This window comes from Rosa chinensis, chromosome 6 (genome assembly GCF_002994745.2).
Source record: "Rosa chinensis cultivar Old Blush chromosome 6, RchiOBHm-V2, whole genome shotgun sequence".
NCBI lineage: Eukaryota > Viridiplantae > Streptophyta > Magnoliopsida > Rosales > Rosaceae > Rosa > Rosa chinensis.
In genome coordinates this window covers 4,117,659-4,132,832 of record NC_037093.1, presented here as the reverse complement: position 1 = coordinate 4,132,832, position 15,174 = coordinate 4,117,659, and the positions used below count along the sequence as shown (strand labels likewise).

Sequence of the window (15,174 nt, the reverse complement as noted above, 5' to 3'; positions counted from 1 at the left end):
TGGACTTCTCTTTGGATTTTTATTGGTGTATCATTGCAGACAACTAAGAATGTTCTTATAAGGATAAGGACGTAACGTCTCTGATCTACTTTGTTTGCTGGAAGTTCTTTTCTTTGGACATGTGAATGAATAGTTGGAATGTAAACTTTTCAATAATAGTTACTAAAAACACTTCTTCTTTTTTCAATAAACTGTGGCAGAAGTCCGAGAAGGAAAGAAAAAAGGAAAAAAAAAAAGTTTTGTGGGGGGCAAATAAAGGGCTATTGGAGCACAATATATGTTTTGAATTGATATAATCTTCTCTTTTTTTTTACCTTAATCAAAGTTTTATTTGTCTAATTTTAGGGAGATTAGTTCTCATTCCAACAACCAAAATATCTATTGGAAGGCAATAAAGGTCTATTGGGGGGCAATAAACCTCTCCAGCCCCATATGAGATCTTTGACAACCTCTTTGGAGACTTCCGGTAAGGTTTCATAAACTTTTATTGCCTCCCAATAAAAGTCTATTGGGGGGCAATAAAGGTCTATTTGGGGGCAATAAACTTTTCCGGCGACCTATGAGATCTCCCACGACCTCTTTGGGCACCTTCGGCTAGGTTTTCAAAAAACTTTGGTGGCCGGCGACTGATGACCGAAATTCTACTACCGGTGACCTGAATCCGGCTGCAGGTCACCGAAGTCCGGATGCCTATAATGGGAGTCTGGCAGCCGGTGACTGGACTCCGGCAAAGTCTCCTATGACTCTTCTCTCTTTTTCTTGATCTCTCTCTTTCTCTATGTAACAAAGGGGTGAAGGTAAAATAGTCTCAAAAATAAACAAAAAACAAAAACAAAATTTAATTGAGTATTAGGGTTGACATTATTAGAGTTTTTATGGGTAAGAGGGAATTAAAAAAACTTAATGGGGTAAATGGGATAAATAACTCTAGAATTAGGTTAAATGGACAAAAACCCGTGACAAAGACCTAAAAAATTAAACTGTAACATTTTGATAGTTTGATAAGTCGTTTTGCAATTGAGGGGTAGATTGTAATTCTTTTCCTCCTTTTTTTTTTTTTTGATCCAAGAAACAACAATCAGAAACAAAACTATAGTACAAACTCCTTAGCTATTTCCCCACTTAGCTGATTCAAGTGGAACGCCTGGGACACAGAGAGGGGGAGGCGATTATGCCAAACAGCAACATCTCTGTTCCTTTAGATTAAAACTTGCTAACTTATTTACAACAAAGTTGGCCTCATGATAAATGTGTCGAAACTAAAGGAAGGAAAAGGAAGAAGCCAAAGCTTTGATGTTTGCAACTAGAGCCTCGATTCTCCAAGGGACTGAAAGTTTCCCCAAAAGGCCAAAACACAGTCAATAATATAGAAGTTTTGAATCTCCTTCCACTCAGGCATTGGAAAAGTTATAGAACTGAGCTAAATGTAAAGCATCCCTAAAAGTAGTTGCCTCAACAACCAAAGCATAACTAAGCTTCTTTGAAGCATCCAAAAGAGGATAACCATCTTCATTTCTCAAAAGAAAACCTATAGAAATAGATTGATCTTGTAGAATCACTACTTGACATCAGGAGCGGATCCAAAGCAATGATAGGTAGGGCTCAAGCCCTACCGGGAATTTTGAGAAAAAAAAGTTACCTACATATACTATATATGAAACTATTTCGTTTGGTTGTTGAAGCCCCACCCATAACTGGAGATCGGTCTTTACTCTTTTCGGCTACTCCGTCATGCTTTCCCCGACTCCACTCTCATCGATTAGTGGGTGCAGGAATGAAATAGATTCGGTCTCTCCACGACTCCACTCTTCTCTAACTCTCCATCATACTGTCCAAGAGCCCACTCTCCTCTTATCGGTCTTTAAAGCTTCTTCTTCTATATTTCACTCAAGCTTTGATTTTAATTCTTGATTAAAGCTCTGGGTTATTACGTTCATGTTTATGACCTAGTTTTGTTTTTCTGTATTTCTTCAATTTTTGAAAGTTAATGGTATGCAGGAAATTTGCTCTTTGCTGATATCAAAACCAAGCTTAAGCTTTGTTAAAAGTAATTTTGGTTTGACAAAGGAAGCTTTGTTAAAAGTATAACACCAGCCAATTATAATTTCAACTCTTACATAAAATTATATTCTGGTGCATCTGTAGCGACCCTTGCCTAATAATATATATATATATCATCCTATTTATGAATAAAGGGAAGTGATTAATATTAAGCAAAAGAAAAGACACAAGTCCAATTCCGAACTGAGAATGGAGTTGGATAGAATTAGCAACTTGCCAGGTGATGTTATTGAACTAGTTTTAACATGTTTGTCAATTAAAGAGCTAGTAAGGACACGTGTTTTATCGCGACAATAGAGGTACAGAGCAGCTTTGCTTTCATATCTTGTGTTTGATTATAAATGTGTGTTTTTGTTTGTATAGTGATCGATAAAAACTGAAACTTTTGTAGTAGCTTTAAATCAAAGGAACAAAATTGAGTCTTTTTGTTTGTATGGTAATCAATAAATGACGTGTTTTCCTTCTAACTCATGCTTCTCTCTTGTTTTTTCTCTTATTCATGCTTGAGCTCTTATACATGAAATCTGTTGTCCATTGCAACTTGCAAGAGTTCTTTGTGGGCATGGTGTTAATCAATTTCTATCGCCCTATTTTTTATTTTTTTTTGGTTAAGAAGCTCTAACCTCACCAAGTTTTCATTCCTGAATCGGCCACTGCTTGACATTGTCACATAATATATACAAACTAAAGAATGATCAATCGCTCATATATTGAACTTAATATCGCCTAACATTTATGAACCATAGAATGATTACTCATAATTCGGAACTATGAAGTTCTAAACATTGAAATCTGATCCGTTGGTGTCAAAGCAATTTAACACCAACGACCAGGATCAATAGAAACCGGCGCGCAAGAGCTGTCTTCCCTCAATCAAAACCACCGCATCAATCACAGCTTCATCTCCCTCACAATCTCACTCCGTTTCTCAAAACCAAACGATTCACTCCTCAATTTCATTGCGCCAAAGCCACTCGACGAAACCCTAATTACCCTCCGGTACTCTCTCTCTCTCTCTCTTTCCCTCTCAGTCGCTCAATCTTTGAATCTCCTCTGATGGTTCGCTAACTCTTTGTGTCTCCAATTTCTCACAGGGCGGCGCCGATAGCTTCGTCGATGATCCCCGAGCCGCTCCATAAACTCCGAGATTGACCGGCCCTATGGTTTTGAGGACGACGATGAAGACAGAGACGGAGACGACGATGATGAGGAAGATAAGAGCTTGGATCTGTTGGTCAGGTTTGTTCAGAGTAGAGTGTTGAAGCGAGCCAGGACCCCGTTGCAATCCCCACCAAGTTGGAAAACATTCATTGTATACTTGTTAATCAGAAATTTTGGTTTCGGAAAAGCTGGGATTTTTATAGCTGAATTGTTGGTGTAGGTGGGGTTTTCTGGTAATGGGGTGCTAATGCTGGCGTTTTTGTGGGTGTTGAAGGCATTATATACAATTTTTTATGTATTTGGTTGTTAAGATGCTTTTATTGATTTCATTTCCATATGAACTCAACATCATTTGCATGCTCTTATGTCCTGTTTTTTTAAAGGAAATGAAAAAAAAATAAAGGTTAAAACCATATATGGTGCTTGACGTATGAATTGCTATAAGTTACTGGATTCAACAGAGGTCATGGTTCTTTGTAATCTATGAATATACTCTAGATGGATATGAAGTGAAATTAATGGTAAAGGAAAAAACAATAGCATATGATTTAGTAGTCAGTGGTGCTAATTCAAACATTTATTGTGAAGATACACTTAATTCAAACATTTAACAGCTGTAGCACTTAAGGATCAACTAGTGGAAAGTGCAGATACAGATGGGAAGAGTTAGCTCTTTGTCAATGTCGATTTATCTGGAAAACATAGCAGGAAAGTGTAATAACAATGTTTAGCTATGTGTGAGCTGTGGCTGCTAAGAGCAATACATAACCAAGCCTGGAATAAACAGGCATGCCAACATTCACACATACCAAAATTAGAATGAGCAGCAGTTTCTATATGTAGAAAATTTCTAGTGATAAGCTCTAGACACGTGCTTTTTTTAGAAGCTTGGTTTTGGGGTGAGGGCTGCATTTCCTATGTTTAGAAAACCTTTGACAAGGAAAGATTTCAAAACCTATCAGTCCAGTCCTTATTTGAGTAGGACAAGCTTCTACATCTACTCAAACTTGAAAAACCAAGCTTAAAACCTGAGAGACATATCTTACTTGAATTTGTGAAGACCTTGTCTGCAATGAACCAACTGAATTGTAGACCAACAGATGCCGTCGGGATTTCTGTTAGATTGACCGCGTCAACTAACATAGGACAGGGAAGTTGAAACTGTAAAGTATGAAGTTACCACAGGGGCTTTTAGGGGAGAAGGAGAGAGGCAGCTGAATGTCGAGGAGGAGGAGATAAAAGGTCCTGTTAGAAGAAACCATCAACCTGCAAACAGAGCACAGTTGAAGTCTTCTCCCTCGTCATCCCTCATCCTGCAAAGCAGAAAGTGTGCATCCGATAAACACGTACTTCCTGAACCCTAAAAATTCGATCAATTCAATTCAATGATTAAATGTCCTATAAATGATTATCGGTTGTGTTGATTACAAACCAGAAGATGAGAAAGATGATGGTGAGAAAAGCTGGGTCTTAAGCTTAGGCTGCTGGGTTTTCATGATGGGAATGGGATCAGGTTCCACCACCTCTTCTAATTAATTTATCTTCTTTATTGTTTTTGTAACTATCACTTGATCAATTTTGATGGTTAGCTCTTTGTTTTTGATGGGTAGCATAGTTTGCTTTTGATTACATGAGGCATTTGTACATTTTGAGTGAATTAAAATTGACCAATATGGGTTGTCATTTTTTTGATATCTTTACAATTCCTGGGAATTCTCACTGCTCTTGAATCCCAAAGCAGGTCATTAAAACTCTTTTTAATCCCATTTTTACAAACCCCGGGAATTCTCACTTTGCTTATATTTAAACATTTGCTTACATATGCCAAGTTATAGGGGTTGCTCCCAGAGCTGCAATCAAATTCAAAGGTAAGCTTCTTTCCTCTTTTTATACAAAATCAGAGAGATGGGTTAGAAAATTTGTGGGCAATGAATCAACCTATATGTTAGAAAATTTTGATTCATTGGATCTTTTAGGAATCAAACATTAGTGTGCACATTAGCTGTTTGAATAAATGATCCAAATGCAATTTTTTGGCAAATGTCTCATGCATTTTACCTCTTTGAATAGGTTCACTTCCAACAATGGCTAATTCTTAGGGTTTTGTGTTTTGTGACTTCCGTGGGGATATGCTGTCTTTGACTGCAACTGCATATGTGAAACCCAGCCAATTACCCTTGTGCAAATTTCAGCAACCTATGCAACTTAGAGCTTTATTTGCATGCGTAGTTTTAAACATTTGCTAGAGACATGAGAACATTTCTAGTTATTTTCTACATGATAAGAGGTCGAATGTGTTCTGCTATATGTTGCTGTGCAAAGTGGTTACAAAGCTCTTGCTTGTAAATGATTTTGCTAGAGTTCAGTTTTTGGTCTGAGACGAGTGATGGATATATATATATATATATATATATATATATATATATATATTAGTCCTCTGAGTAGCAGATATATTAGTCCTCTGAGTAGCAGACAAGCTCTTTAATAGGGGGCATTTCACGCACGACGACCCCCCCCCCCCCCCCCAAAAATAACCCCCAAACCCCCGGGGGGGGGGGGGGGCGCACCAGAAAGCAGATGGCACTTTTAACAATGAATATGGACAGCTTGGAACAGGGGATACAAAAACGAGATCACAACGCATTTCTGTCCATGGGCTTGGGGGGGGGGGGGGGGCACTTTTAACAATGAATATGGACAGCTTGGAACAGGGGATACAGAAACGAGATCACAACGCATTTCTGTCCATGGGCTTTTTAGTCTTACTTCGTCTGTATGTCCTGTCCTATTTGTTTTTGTTCATTTCTTTTAGTCCTTTGTACTTGTTCAGCACCACTGTGATTTGTTTGCCTTCTCAAATATTATTATCCACTGGTGTGAAATATGTGTTCTGCAGACCTTATTTTACACCATCATAATTTTCTCATCTTATGTAGAAGTTTTAGAATCTTGGTAGACCATATTGTACTAATAAAAACATGATACAACATGTGCCGGATTGGTCTAAAAAGGTTGCTTTAGTCATTAGTTAGCGGTGGGATATCTACAGAGCTGCAACTATGTAATCAATTGCTACTGTTAGACCGTGTTCTTTGGCATTCATTTACCACATAACAAAGTGCCTAAAGATTGGAAACATCTTTACCACATAGACAGGTTTGAACACTTAATCATTGCAAATGTTGCTATTGTTCCTCTAGATCTCAAGATGAATCGACTAAATTTGTTATTCTTATAAGTTTATTTTTGTCCTTGGAAGCTAGTCATATAAAAATCAGAGAATACTTGTGTCATACATGACCCAACTCATTATGTTGTAAAAGCTGCATGTAAATTTCTTGTAAAACGATAATGATGATGTAGCTATGCTTGTTGTGACTTATGACCTTATACCATTTGAAGAAACAAAAGATGCAACTTAAGTATTCACAAAGTATTTTTTATGAGCTTTCCTTAATTAGTAGTAACCTGTTCTTGTGAGGCTGAATTAGACTTCCTTGTCTGTGAAGTCACTTTTGTAGCCAGGAGATATTGATATAATGGCGTCAATCACAATTTGAGATCAATTTGCTATATTTAGCTTTCCTATGTTGTTAAATTTGTACTGTAGTAGGGTAAATGGGAGAACCATATTTCCTCCATTGTCAATATAAGTGAGATGTGGGAAAGTATTCCTTTCCTTGTTTTCCTCCAAGTTGGGTTGTTTAACTATAATAGAAGTATGTTATGAAATTTAAGTCTTCGTTTCTTTCTCCATTTATATGTTCTTCTAGTTTGTGTTTGCTAGTTTTGTCTAGCATTTTGTGGATATGAGCTTGGGCCTTGGGTTATCTTTCCTTTTATGGTTTGTGAACTCATCCGTCTCTGGATGTTTATATGCACTGAGTTCATTTTATTTTTTCATAATAAACTAATAATACAGATGATATGTTAACTTGTGATTTCGTTATTAGTTAAAGCATTCATGTTTTTGAATTAATACATCAATTTCTTGCTTTTGCTGCAGGTACTTGAGATCTCTTATTGTTACTTGCTCTTGTTGACAATTTGCCCTCGAGTTACATCATAACTTCAGAAGGAGAAAATGTAGTGTCTTGAACAAATTGAGATTAATAGCCATGTTGGGATGCATCTGATGTATAACTGCTCCAATCCAAAAGCGAATTTTGGGAAAGCAAATTCCAACCAAATTCCGCCATGTCAGTTTTGTAATGTTTTACCGGAGCCTTTCTTGGAATGTTCATGTTTAATTGTTGTTCAAGACTACCTTGCTTACAAGCACAAACCTTGTGCTGGTTTGTGCAGAAATCCATATACAGAATTCCTTAATCTTGTTGTGGATCTATTCCTTTCATGTAATATTTTCCTTGTAGAAGTCATGTTTAAACTACTTTCATTGTATAGAACTTGTGTATAAATTACTTCCTTGCGTATAGATATGTATAAACTCAACGTAATAGCTTGAACAAGAGTTGAACTTGCACACTTGCAGATATTATGTAATTGCATTTGGAGGTAAAGAACTTCAATTCTAGTACATGTTAGAGATAAACGTTGTCTAAAGAGGAAATTGGCTGTTTTCATTATTTTGCTTATCCTAACTTCAAAGTTAGTGTAAGTACTTGATATGACCAGATTAAAGCATCTATATATACGGGGACCAGGCTTCAATCATATTGATAACTTGGTGCTGAATTCAGTGTTTAACATTCCCATCAAACTTCTGAAAAACTACCACATTTCATTTCTACTCCAGTGATGACAAGAGCTCTGGATTTGGTCACCATGCCATCTCTTTTACAAAGTGTTTCAACATCCAGATTCCTCCAATGCCTAAAAAAAAAAGGCTTTCAATGCCAGTTTGCCTCTTTTCCCTCTCGTATGGATCAGAGATTCATTCGATGCGAACTTTTTTCCTCTTAAAAGAAGGTACAAGGAAATCTTCTCCTTCCAAATGATAGAAGACAAATAAGGGTGTCAATATAGTCAATTTAAAATCATCTAAGAGTGTCAATATAGTCAATTTAAAATCATCTGAGAGAGAGAGAGAGAGAGAGAGAGAGAGAGAGAGAGAGAGGGAGGGAGGGAGGGCAGATACCATGTCAATTTAAAATTATCACATAATAAAAAATATCTCAATCAAGGTACTTACAAGTTCCAATCCTGATATGAAGTAAGTATTTTGTTTGACCTTGCACTCCAATCTATCCCAGAAAAAAATTGGTGACGCTATGAATCAACCATCAGTATATTAGTTGTGTGCAATGACCTTGCAATCAATGACAACAGATATACCAACCATTCCTTCAACAAAGCAGAGACTATATTAGCAGTAAGAGAAAAGGTAACAAGTTATTTTAATAGGAATATTTGCCTGTAGCAATTGCAAATTCCCAATGAATGTGCATGAGATATAAGCCTAGATAACCAGACAAAATTTGTAATAAGCTTAGATGCATGTATTGACTAGCTTCTTAGGTGGAATACCTATTCTTAGTTCTTTTCTTGTGTATTTTACGAGTATTCCCATCCACCGAGCTAACAATTAACCTAGAATGAAATTCTGTAACGAAGAGAAAACATGCATCAGTGTTTCTAGCTGCATATCTAAATGGAAATGATCATCACTTTTCTAAGTAACTCGAACAAGAGATGGGTCTTTCTAGTGTATTTTTTTTGCACTAATCTGTCAAACTATTTAAAAGCTGGTCTTATCAAAACCAACATAGAAGTGCACTGAACAGAAAACAAAAAAACTGAAAACACACAAATGGTACCACAAAGTACGTGCAATAAACTACTTATCTAGCCAAGAACAAAAACAGAACAAAAAAAAGGCTCATCAACTGAAGATGATGGGTTTGGCATTCATGAATAACATCATCATTTGACTGATGGGTTTGGCATCACTTGAATAACAGTCATTTTGGGTTTGTTTAGGACTGGAAATATAAAAGTAATAAACAAGAGGATCATCTCAGGTAAAGATTTAAGTCAGCTTGTTCCAAATAAAGTGAAGAAAAGCCATAAGAACCAAGAGAAAGATTGGGTGATGTAGAATGGGGTCAAAGCTGTATATAGGCGTACACAGTTATAAATATACCCCAGAACTCTATGAAATACAATTCATTGGATCATCAGCTCAACCGCCCAACTTTACTACTTCTGACTCATAAACCCCACAGTTGGTGGCTTTAAATTGCCAAAGCTACTTGATCTAAACCTACTAAGGCTTGGTTTCAGTCAGCAAAGCTCGCTATCGCTCAAGAGCAGTCATCTCAACTTTGATATGTAAGTATCACATCATAACCAAACTCTGTAACTGTAAAGCAAAACTCTATCTGGAAATTTGTATTATGCAAGTCATAATAGTAGCATATAGTTTGTATAGAAGAAGCAAATCAGAAGAAATCATTAGTTATTCTCAAGACTAGACTATGGCACATAAATTTCTATATATTCCGAATCTCTACAAAATCTTGTAAACAGATCCCAACCAACAACCAGCTCAGAGACATAAAGATAGTGCATGGCTTCCAACTGCATACCTCAAGTTGTTCATGAAGCTGCTTTTGGAGTTCTACCTGCAATCGCAATGCTTCAGCAATACTCATACTGCTCCTGCAGGTACACAGGAAAAAGTTTCAAGTTCGTTAAACCAGTAGACAGATTGGTGAAATGTTTTTGCAGTAGCTACCAATACATTGAATTTGCATATTTGAATTCAAAAATTTCTCCAACCAAATAACAAAAATATGGTAATAACAACCAGTAACTATAGTTGTACAAAAACTTTAGCTTTCTTATATAAAATAGTTTGGTCCTACAAGTGGGACAGTCTCTCAACTAATCGTGCGCACTGAAAGTTGCACAATACATGAAACTTTTCTAACAGACATAGCAATTGTTTCAAAATACAGAACATAAAAGGAAAAAAAGTTTTGAGATAAAAGTAAGGTACATGATCTTCAATTTTCTAGGTGAGAAAAAATTCAAACTGATTCCAAAGTAAAAAACTAAATATCGGTTTGTAACTTTCCACAAGAAATTACAAATCTTAGTATCAATATCACTGCAAAAGTGCAAACCACAAAAACCCAATTTGAGATCAAGCCATTTTCACAGACAGAATAAGCAAATTTGGTGAAAAAGGAATACCAATCAAAACACCAAGAAAGATTAACATTCCAAAGCAACCTTAGAAGCAGTAGTGAAGAAACAGCAGGGAGATTTGGTGAAGTAGCACTTATCTTATTTAGCACCTGCAGTCACAACCAGTCACCTATGAGCACACGTAATTTCATATATTAGAAGCTAACAACCCACCTAGATATACTCGTAAGAAACCATAGACAGGTCCAGTCTTGCATTCTCAAGCAATTTCAAAATCCGAAACAGGTATTTAAAGATCCTGAATTTACAGCAGAAGGATCCAATTCATAATGAATTGATGCTTGGTTTTGAAGAAGATGATATGCATCCACAAAAGGCAGCAAAGGAATATATATATATATATATGCATGCCTCAAATTTGGACTGTGACTAACCTCAAAACTTTCTAAGTGTCTGCGTGATTCTTCTTCTTCTTCAAAGTAAGATCAAGGACTCAAAATCGATCAAACATTTCACCTCGTAATCATTACAGGCAGAAGAGAACATTTCAAGACAGTCAATGATATGCAATTCTCAAAATTCCGAATACAAACAACCTCTACAATTCTAGACACAAACTAACAATCAACACTTTCGGTCAAACCATAATGTAAACTATATTTAGCAAAAAAGCCAACAGCACATCAAGACCATACATCAACGTCTGGCTGAACCAATAACCTCAAACCACATTCCAAGCTAAGCAAATCTTATAAGGCAAATCAGCATCAACTAGATTTGCTTAAAAATTAAAGGAATAATCCTTCTGATTCTATTAATCACGAAGAATATAGTTAATAAAACAAACAAAATTTCAACGACAAAATTTGCCTCTAGACCTTGCTCTGCGTCCTGATGCTTCTGACTCCTCCACCACCGTCAATTACAGGTGCTGGGCTCGTGTCTTCAAAACTTGGTGCGTGTTCATCCACAGATCTAAAAGAAACCCCAATTTGGGTTTTACCCATTACCTACAAATTGAAATGGAGAGAAGGATTACCCCATTGATGCTGAGCGAATTTGCTTTGCTCAGACTTTGGATCTGAGCTCCGAGAGAAAGAGAGGCGCAGGTTTTGAAGACGGTGGCGATTGTGCAAGTGGAGCTGTGGAGGTTGAAGGAACGCGACAGGACTGTGGTGATGGGAAGAGAAATGAAATGAGTTGGAGGGAAGTGATATTGCACAAGCTGCCGAACGAGGGATGTTGAAATGTTAAAATTGAATGCCTTGTCCAATTCGTTCTTATAAGCAAGTAATTTTTTTTTTTTTAACACTAGCATTCTCTAAGACTTATGATTGTCACTACATGTGATTTTGATTGTACATTGGTTCCGGTCAGTAATTAGTTAATTACCGATCACTGGATGAGATAATTGTAATACTTATGTCTATTGTAGAAAATTCAGTTAATTTTGTTTTTAGATCGACTTCGATCAATTTAGTCTGCCATAATTTTATAACAGTACTATAAATATATATTAGATTACTCTAAGGATAACCTCGTCGAGACTTATTATTAAGTTTATAACCGAAGTGTTAATTTTGTAACTATTAGGTTGACCGATGCCGTATTCGCCAACAATCATGCCAATAATTTCAAACAACATGTGTAACTACTCGGTCGATACATCTAAATATCAATTTGGTTATTAGAAAGTAATATCAATGTGTCTACTAGTGTTATATAACATGTTCATTACATATAAGAATATGTGGACTCTCAAAAGTGACAAAGCGATGAAAGCTTAAATTGGAGAAGCTGATCGTTAGATGAGTGTATTACATTGTTTTATGGATGTGATAAAAAAAAATTCAGCCAATTTAATCATAGTATCGACTTCGATCCACTTGGTCAACCGTAATTAAATTTATTAAAAAAAAATATCTATATATATTAGGTTCCTCAAAGGGAAACCCCATTGAGACATATGGATACAGAGAACCCGACTGCTGGAATAGATGAGTGCAATGTATTATGCTTTTTGTAAGAAAATCAGCCAAATTTGTCGATGTTTTGACTTTGATCCACTTAGTCAATCCAAAGTTATTTTTATAACTATCAGGTTGACTAATGTTGTATCCACCAACAACCATGCCAATAATTTCACACATGACGTATGTAACTACTTGGTGTATACATCTATAAGGTCAAAAGAGAAAAATAATCAATTTTGATTTCGTTTTTAGAAAGTAAGATAAATGTGCCTACTAGTGTTGTATAACTTGTTCATTACATATAGGAATATGTGGACTTTCAAAAGCGACAACGCGATGAAAGGTTAATCTGGAAAAAAAAAAAATAAACATCTAATATAATTATCGAGATTACATAATAAATCTCAAACCTTTTAAGCAAGTCTAATATATAAATATTTTTAAATTTTTACAAGATTATACCTTCTATGAGAAACATGGTGGAGGAAAAATAATTTATCAAAATCGACCGTTGGATGTTATCGTGATAAGAAGATATGGTTATGATCAAAATTTCAGCTATTTTCATCATCGTTTGGGTCTCGATCTATTGGGTCAACTCTAAACCTTAAATACCACATAAAACTAATATGTTAATAACCTATCCTTCGCAATTTATTTTTTCGATATGTTAGCTCTCACACTCTCGTGGGTATGGCCTATATAAACTAATGTAAAAATTTGTAGAAGTTTATCTCCTCATGGTATAGCTCCCCTTAGGGAAGTATAAGTACATAAAGAGTTAACCGTCTTGTTTGATGTCAAAATAACGGCGGATCTGGTTAATTTTTTTTTACAGAATACCTATTAATACGCTATAAATAGATGGGTAATCTTAAATTTACTAATTTCTAGTTACGAATTTTTAGATCGCACAAAATCCTTATACGCCTAGTAATGTGGTTTAACTTATTTATTTGGTGTATTACAAAATTATACCTTCCAAGAGCAACTTGGTGGAGGAAATATAATTGATCAAAATCGGCCGCTAGATGTTATCATGATAAGAAAATATGGATGTGGTCAAAATTTCAGCTATTTTTGTCGTTATTTGGGCCACGATCTACTAGGTCAACTCTAAACCCTAAATACCACATAAAACTAATATGCTCATAACTTGTCCTTCGCAATTTATTTTTTCGATATGTCAGCTCTCACACTCTTGTGGGTATGGCCTATATAAATTAATGTAAACCACTGCAAGTGCCCTAGTGGTTCTTGCCTAGTTGGGTGTGCTCCCCAACTTAGGTTCGAACCTCAAAGCTGTCAAAGTGGCCAGGCACTGTGCTGCAATGCACAGTTGGAGCATTTCACATGCGCTGAAGGGGTTTATCTTGGGCCTAAGAAGTCTTTGGGTTCCCTTTGACAAAGTCAACAAAACTAATGTAAAAATTTGTAGAAGATTATCTCCTCCTGGTATAGCTCCCATTAAGGAAGTATAAGTATATAAAGAGTTGACCGCCTTGTCTGATGTCGAAATGACGACGGTGATTATTTTTTTTTTTACAGAGTATCTATTAATACGTTATAAATAGATGGGTAATCTCAAATTTACCGATTTTCAGTTACAAATTTTTAGACCGCACAAAATCCTTAGATGCCTAGTAATGTAGTCTAACTTGTTTATTTAGTGTATTAGAAAATTATACCTTCCAAGAGCAACTTGGTGGAGGAAATATGATTTATCAAAATCGGCTGTTGGATGTTATCATGATAAGAAAATATGGTTATGGTCAAAATTTCAGCTATTTTCGTCATCATTTGGGTCTCGATCTACTAGGTCAACTCTAAACCCTAAATATCACTTAAAACTAATACGCTAATAACCTGTCCTTCGCAATTTATTTTTTCGATATTTTGGAGTCACTGTGTTAGATCGACTTAGTATTGTCACATTAAAATTAAGCGACAACCCGTTAAAGTTATCGCTACATTGATTTTCAGCGAGGAAGTTAAGGTTGTCACATAAACATTAATTGACAACTCACAGAAGTGGTTGCTAAATCAGTCTTCAGCGACAAAAATCTAGTTGTGACATAAACATTAAGTAACAATCCACATAAGTCGTCACCCAATTAATCTTTTGCGAGGAAGTTAAAGTTGTCACATGACCATTAACAGACAATTGGTAGAAATTGTCGCCTGATAGACATTTTGCGAGGAATCAGGTGTCATATAATGTCATATGGGCGACAACTGTCAATGTCTCACAAATACCTACCTCATGCGATAAACTGGTTGTCGCCGATGGGATTATGTGCGATAACTAAAATTTCCTCGTATTTGTCAAGTTTTTGCGACAAATTTTGGTTTGTCACAATGAAATTCTTCGCTTTTGCTATTTTCTCTTGTAGTGTGATCTCAGTCACAACATGTTGGAGGGGAGAATTCCAGTCAACCTGACCTTGTGTGAGGAACTGAGGATCTTAAATATTGGAGAAAACCGCCTTACCAGCAAAATTCCTTCAGAGATTGGCTCATTGATGAAGCTTGTGTTTCTCAGTCTAGAGATAAACAATCTGACAGGACCCATCCCACCTTCCTAGGGGAATCTTTCATCACTCACTATAGTTTCCTTGGCAATGAACAATTTGGTGGGCACCGTTCCAGAGGTGCTAGGCCGATTGAGAAGCTTATCAATCCTTGCAATTGGTATCAATACTCTATCTGGAATGATCCCTCCCTCCCTTTTTAACATATCATCTATGAATATCGTCTCAATAGAGGATAATAAGTTTACGGCAGTATTCCACTTGGTATAGGCCTAAACATGCCTAATCTCCAAATAATGTTCCTCGCCGGAAATGAATTCTCTGGACAAATCCCA

At 36.2% G+C, this 15,174-nt stretch overlaps 1 protein-coding gene and 1 long non-coding RNA gene across 13 annotated transcripts; one reads left to right on the top strand and one right to left on the bottom strand.

Annotated features, from left to right (window-relative positions):
* The first annotated feature begins 2,790 nt into the window (after positions 1 to 2,790).
* LOC112169092 lies at positions 2,791 to 3,568 on the top strand. Its single transcript, XR_002924552.2, has 2 exons — positions 2,791 to 3,060; positions 3,156 to 3,568. It is a non-coding gene; the product is annotated as an uncharacterized LOC112169092 (long non-coding RNA).
* A 4,304-nt stretch (positions 3,569 to 7,872) lies between these two features.
* LOC112169089 lies at positions 7,873 to 11,593 on the bottom strand. 12 transcript variants are annotated; one of them, XR_002924543.2, is made up of 6 exons: positions 10,770 to 11,592; positions 10,381 to 10,484; positions 9,771 to 9,843; positions 8,710 to 8,785; positions 8,375 to 8,526; positions 7,873 to 8,169 (listed from the first exon to the last, which is right to left on the bottom strand). XR_002924543.2 is itself a non-coding variant. In XM_024306045.2 (5 exons), the coding sequence occupies exons 1-5, from the start codon at positions 11,340 to 11,342 to the stop codon at positions 8,142 to 8,144; spliced, it is 405 nt and encodes a 134-aa protein (XP_024161813.1). In that variant the 5' UTR covers positions 11,343 to 11,593; the 3' UTR covers positions 7,873 to 8,141. The 12 variants fall into 12 exon arrangements, 3 of the variants coding, with proteins under 3 accessions (XP_024161813.1, XP_024161811.1, XP_024161814.1); XR_002924544.2 differs by having other exon boundaries at positions 10,420 to 10,484; XR_005802370.1 differs by having other exon boundaries at positions 8,375 to 8,451; positions 10,420 to 10,484.
* Positions 11,594 to 15,174: the final 3,581 nt, after the last annotated feature.

Coding starts and splice junctions, on each gene's coding strand:
- LOC112169089 (XM_024306043.2), bottom strand. CDS start 11,342: ATGGGTAAAACCCAAATTGGGGTTTCTTTTAGATCTGTGGATGAACAC. Junction 9,844..10,380: donor CTTTCTTGGTGTTTTGATTG/GTATTCCTTTTT, acceptor GTGTACCTGCAG/GAGCAGTATGAGTATTGCTG. Junction 8,170..8,374: donor TCATATCAGGATTGGAACTT/GTAAGTACCTTG, acceptor ATCATTTGGAAG/GAGAAGATTTCCTTGTACCT.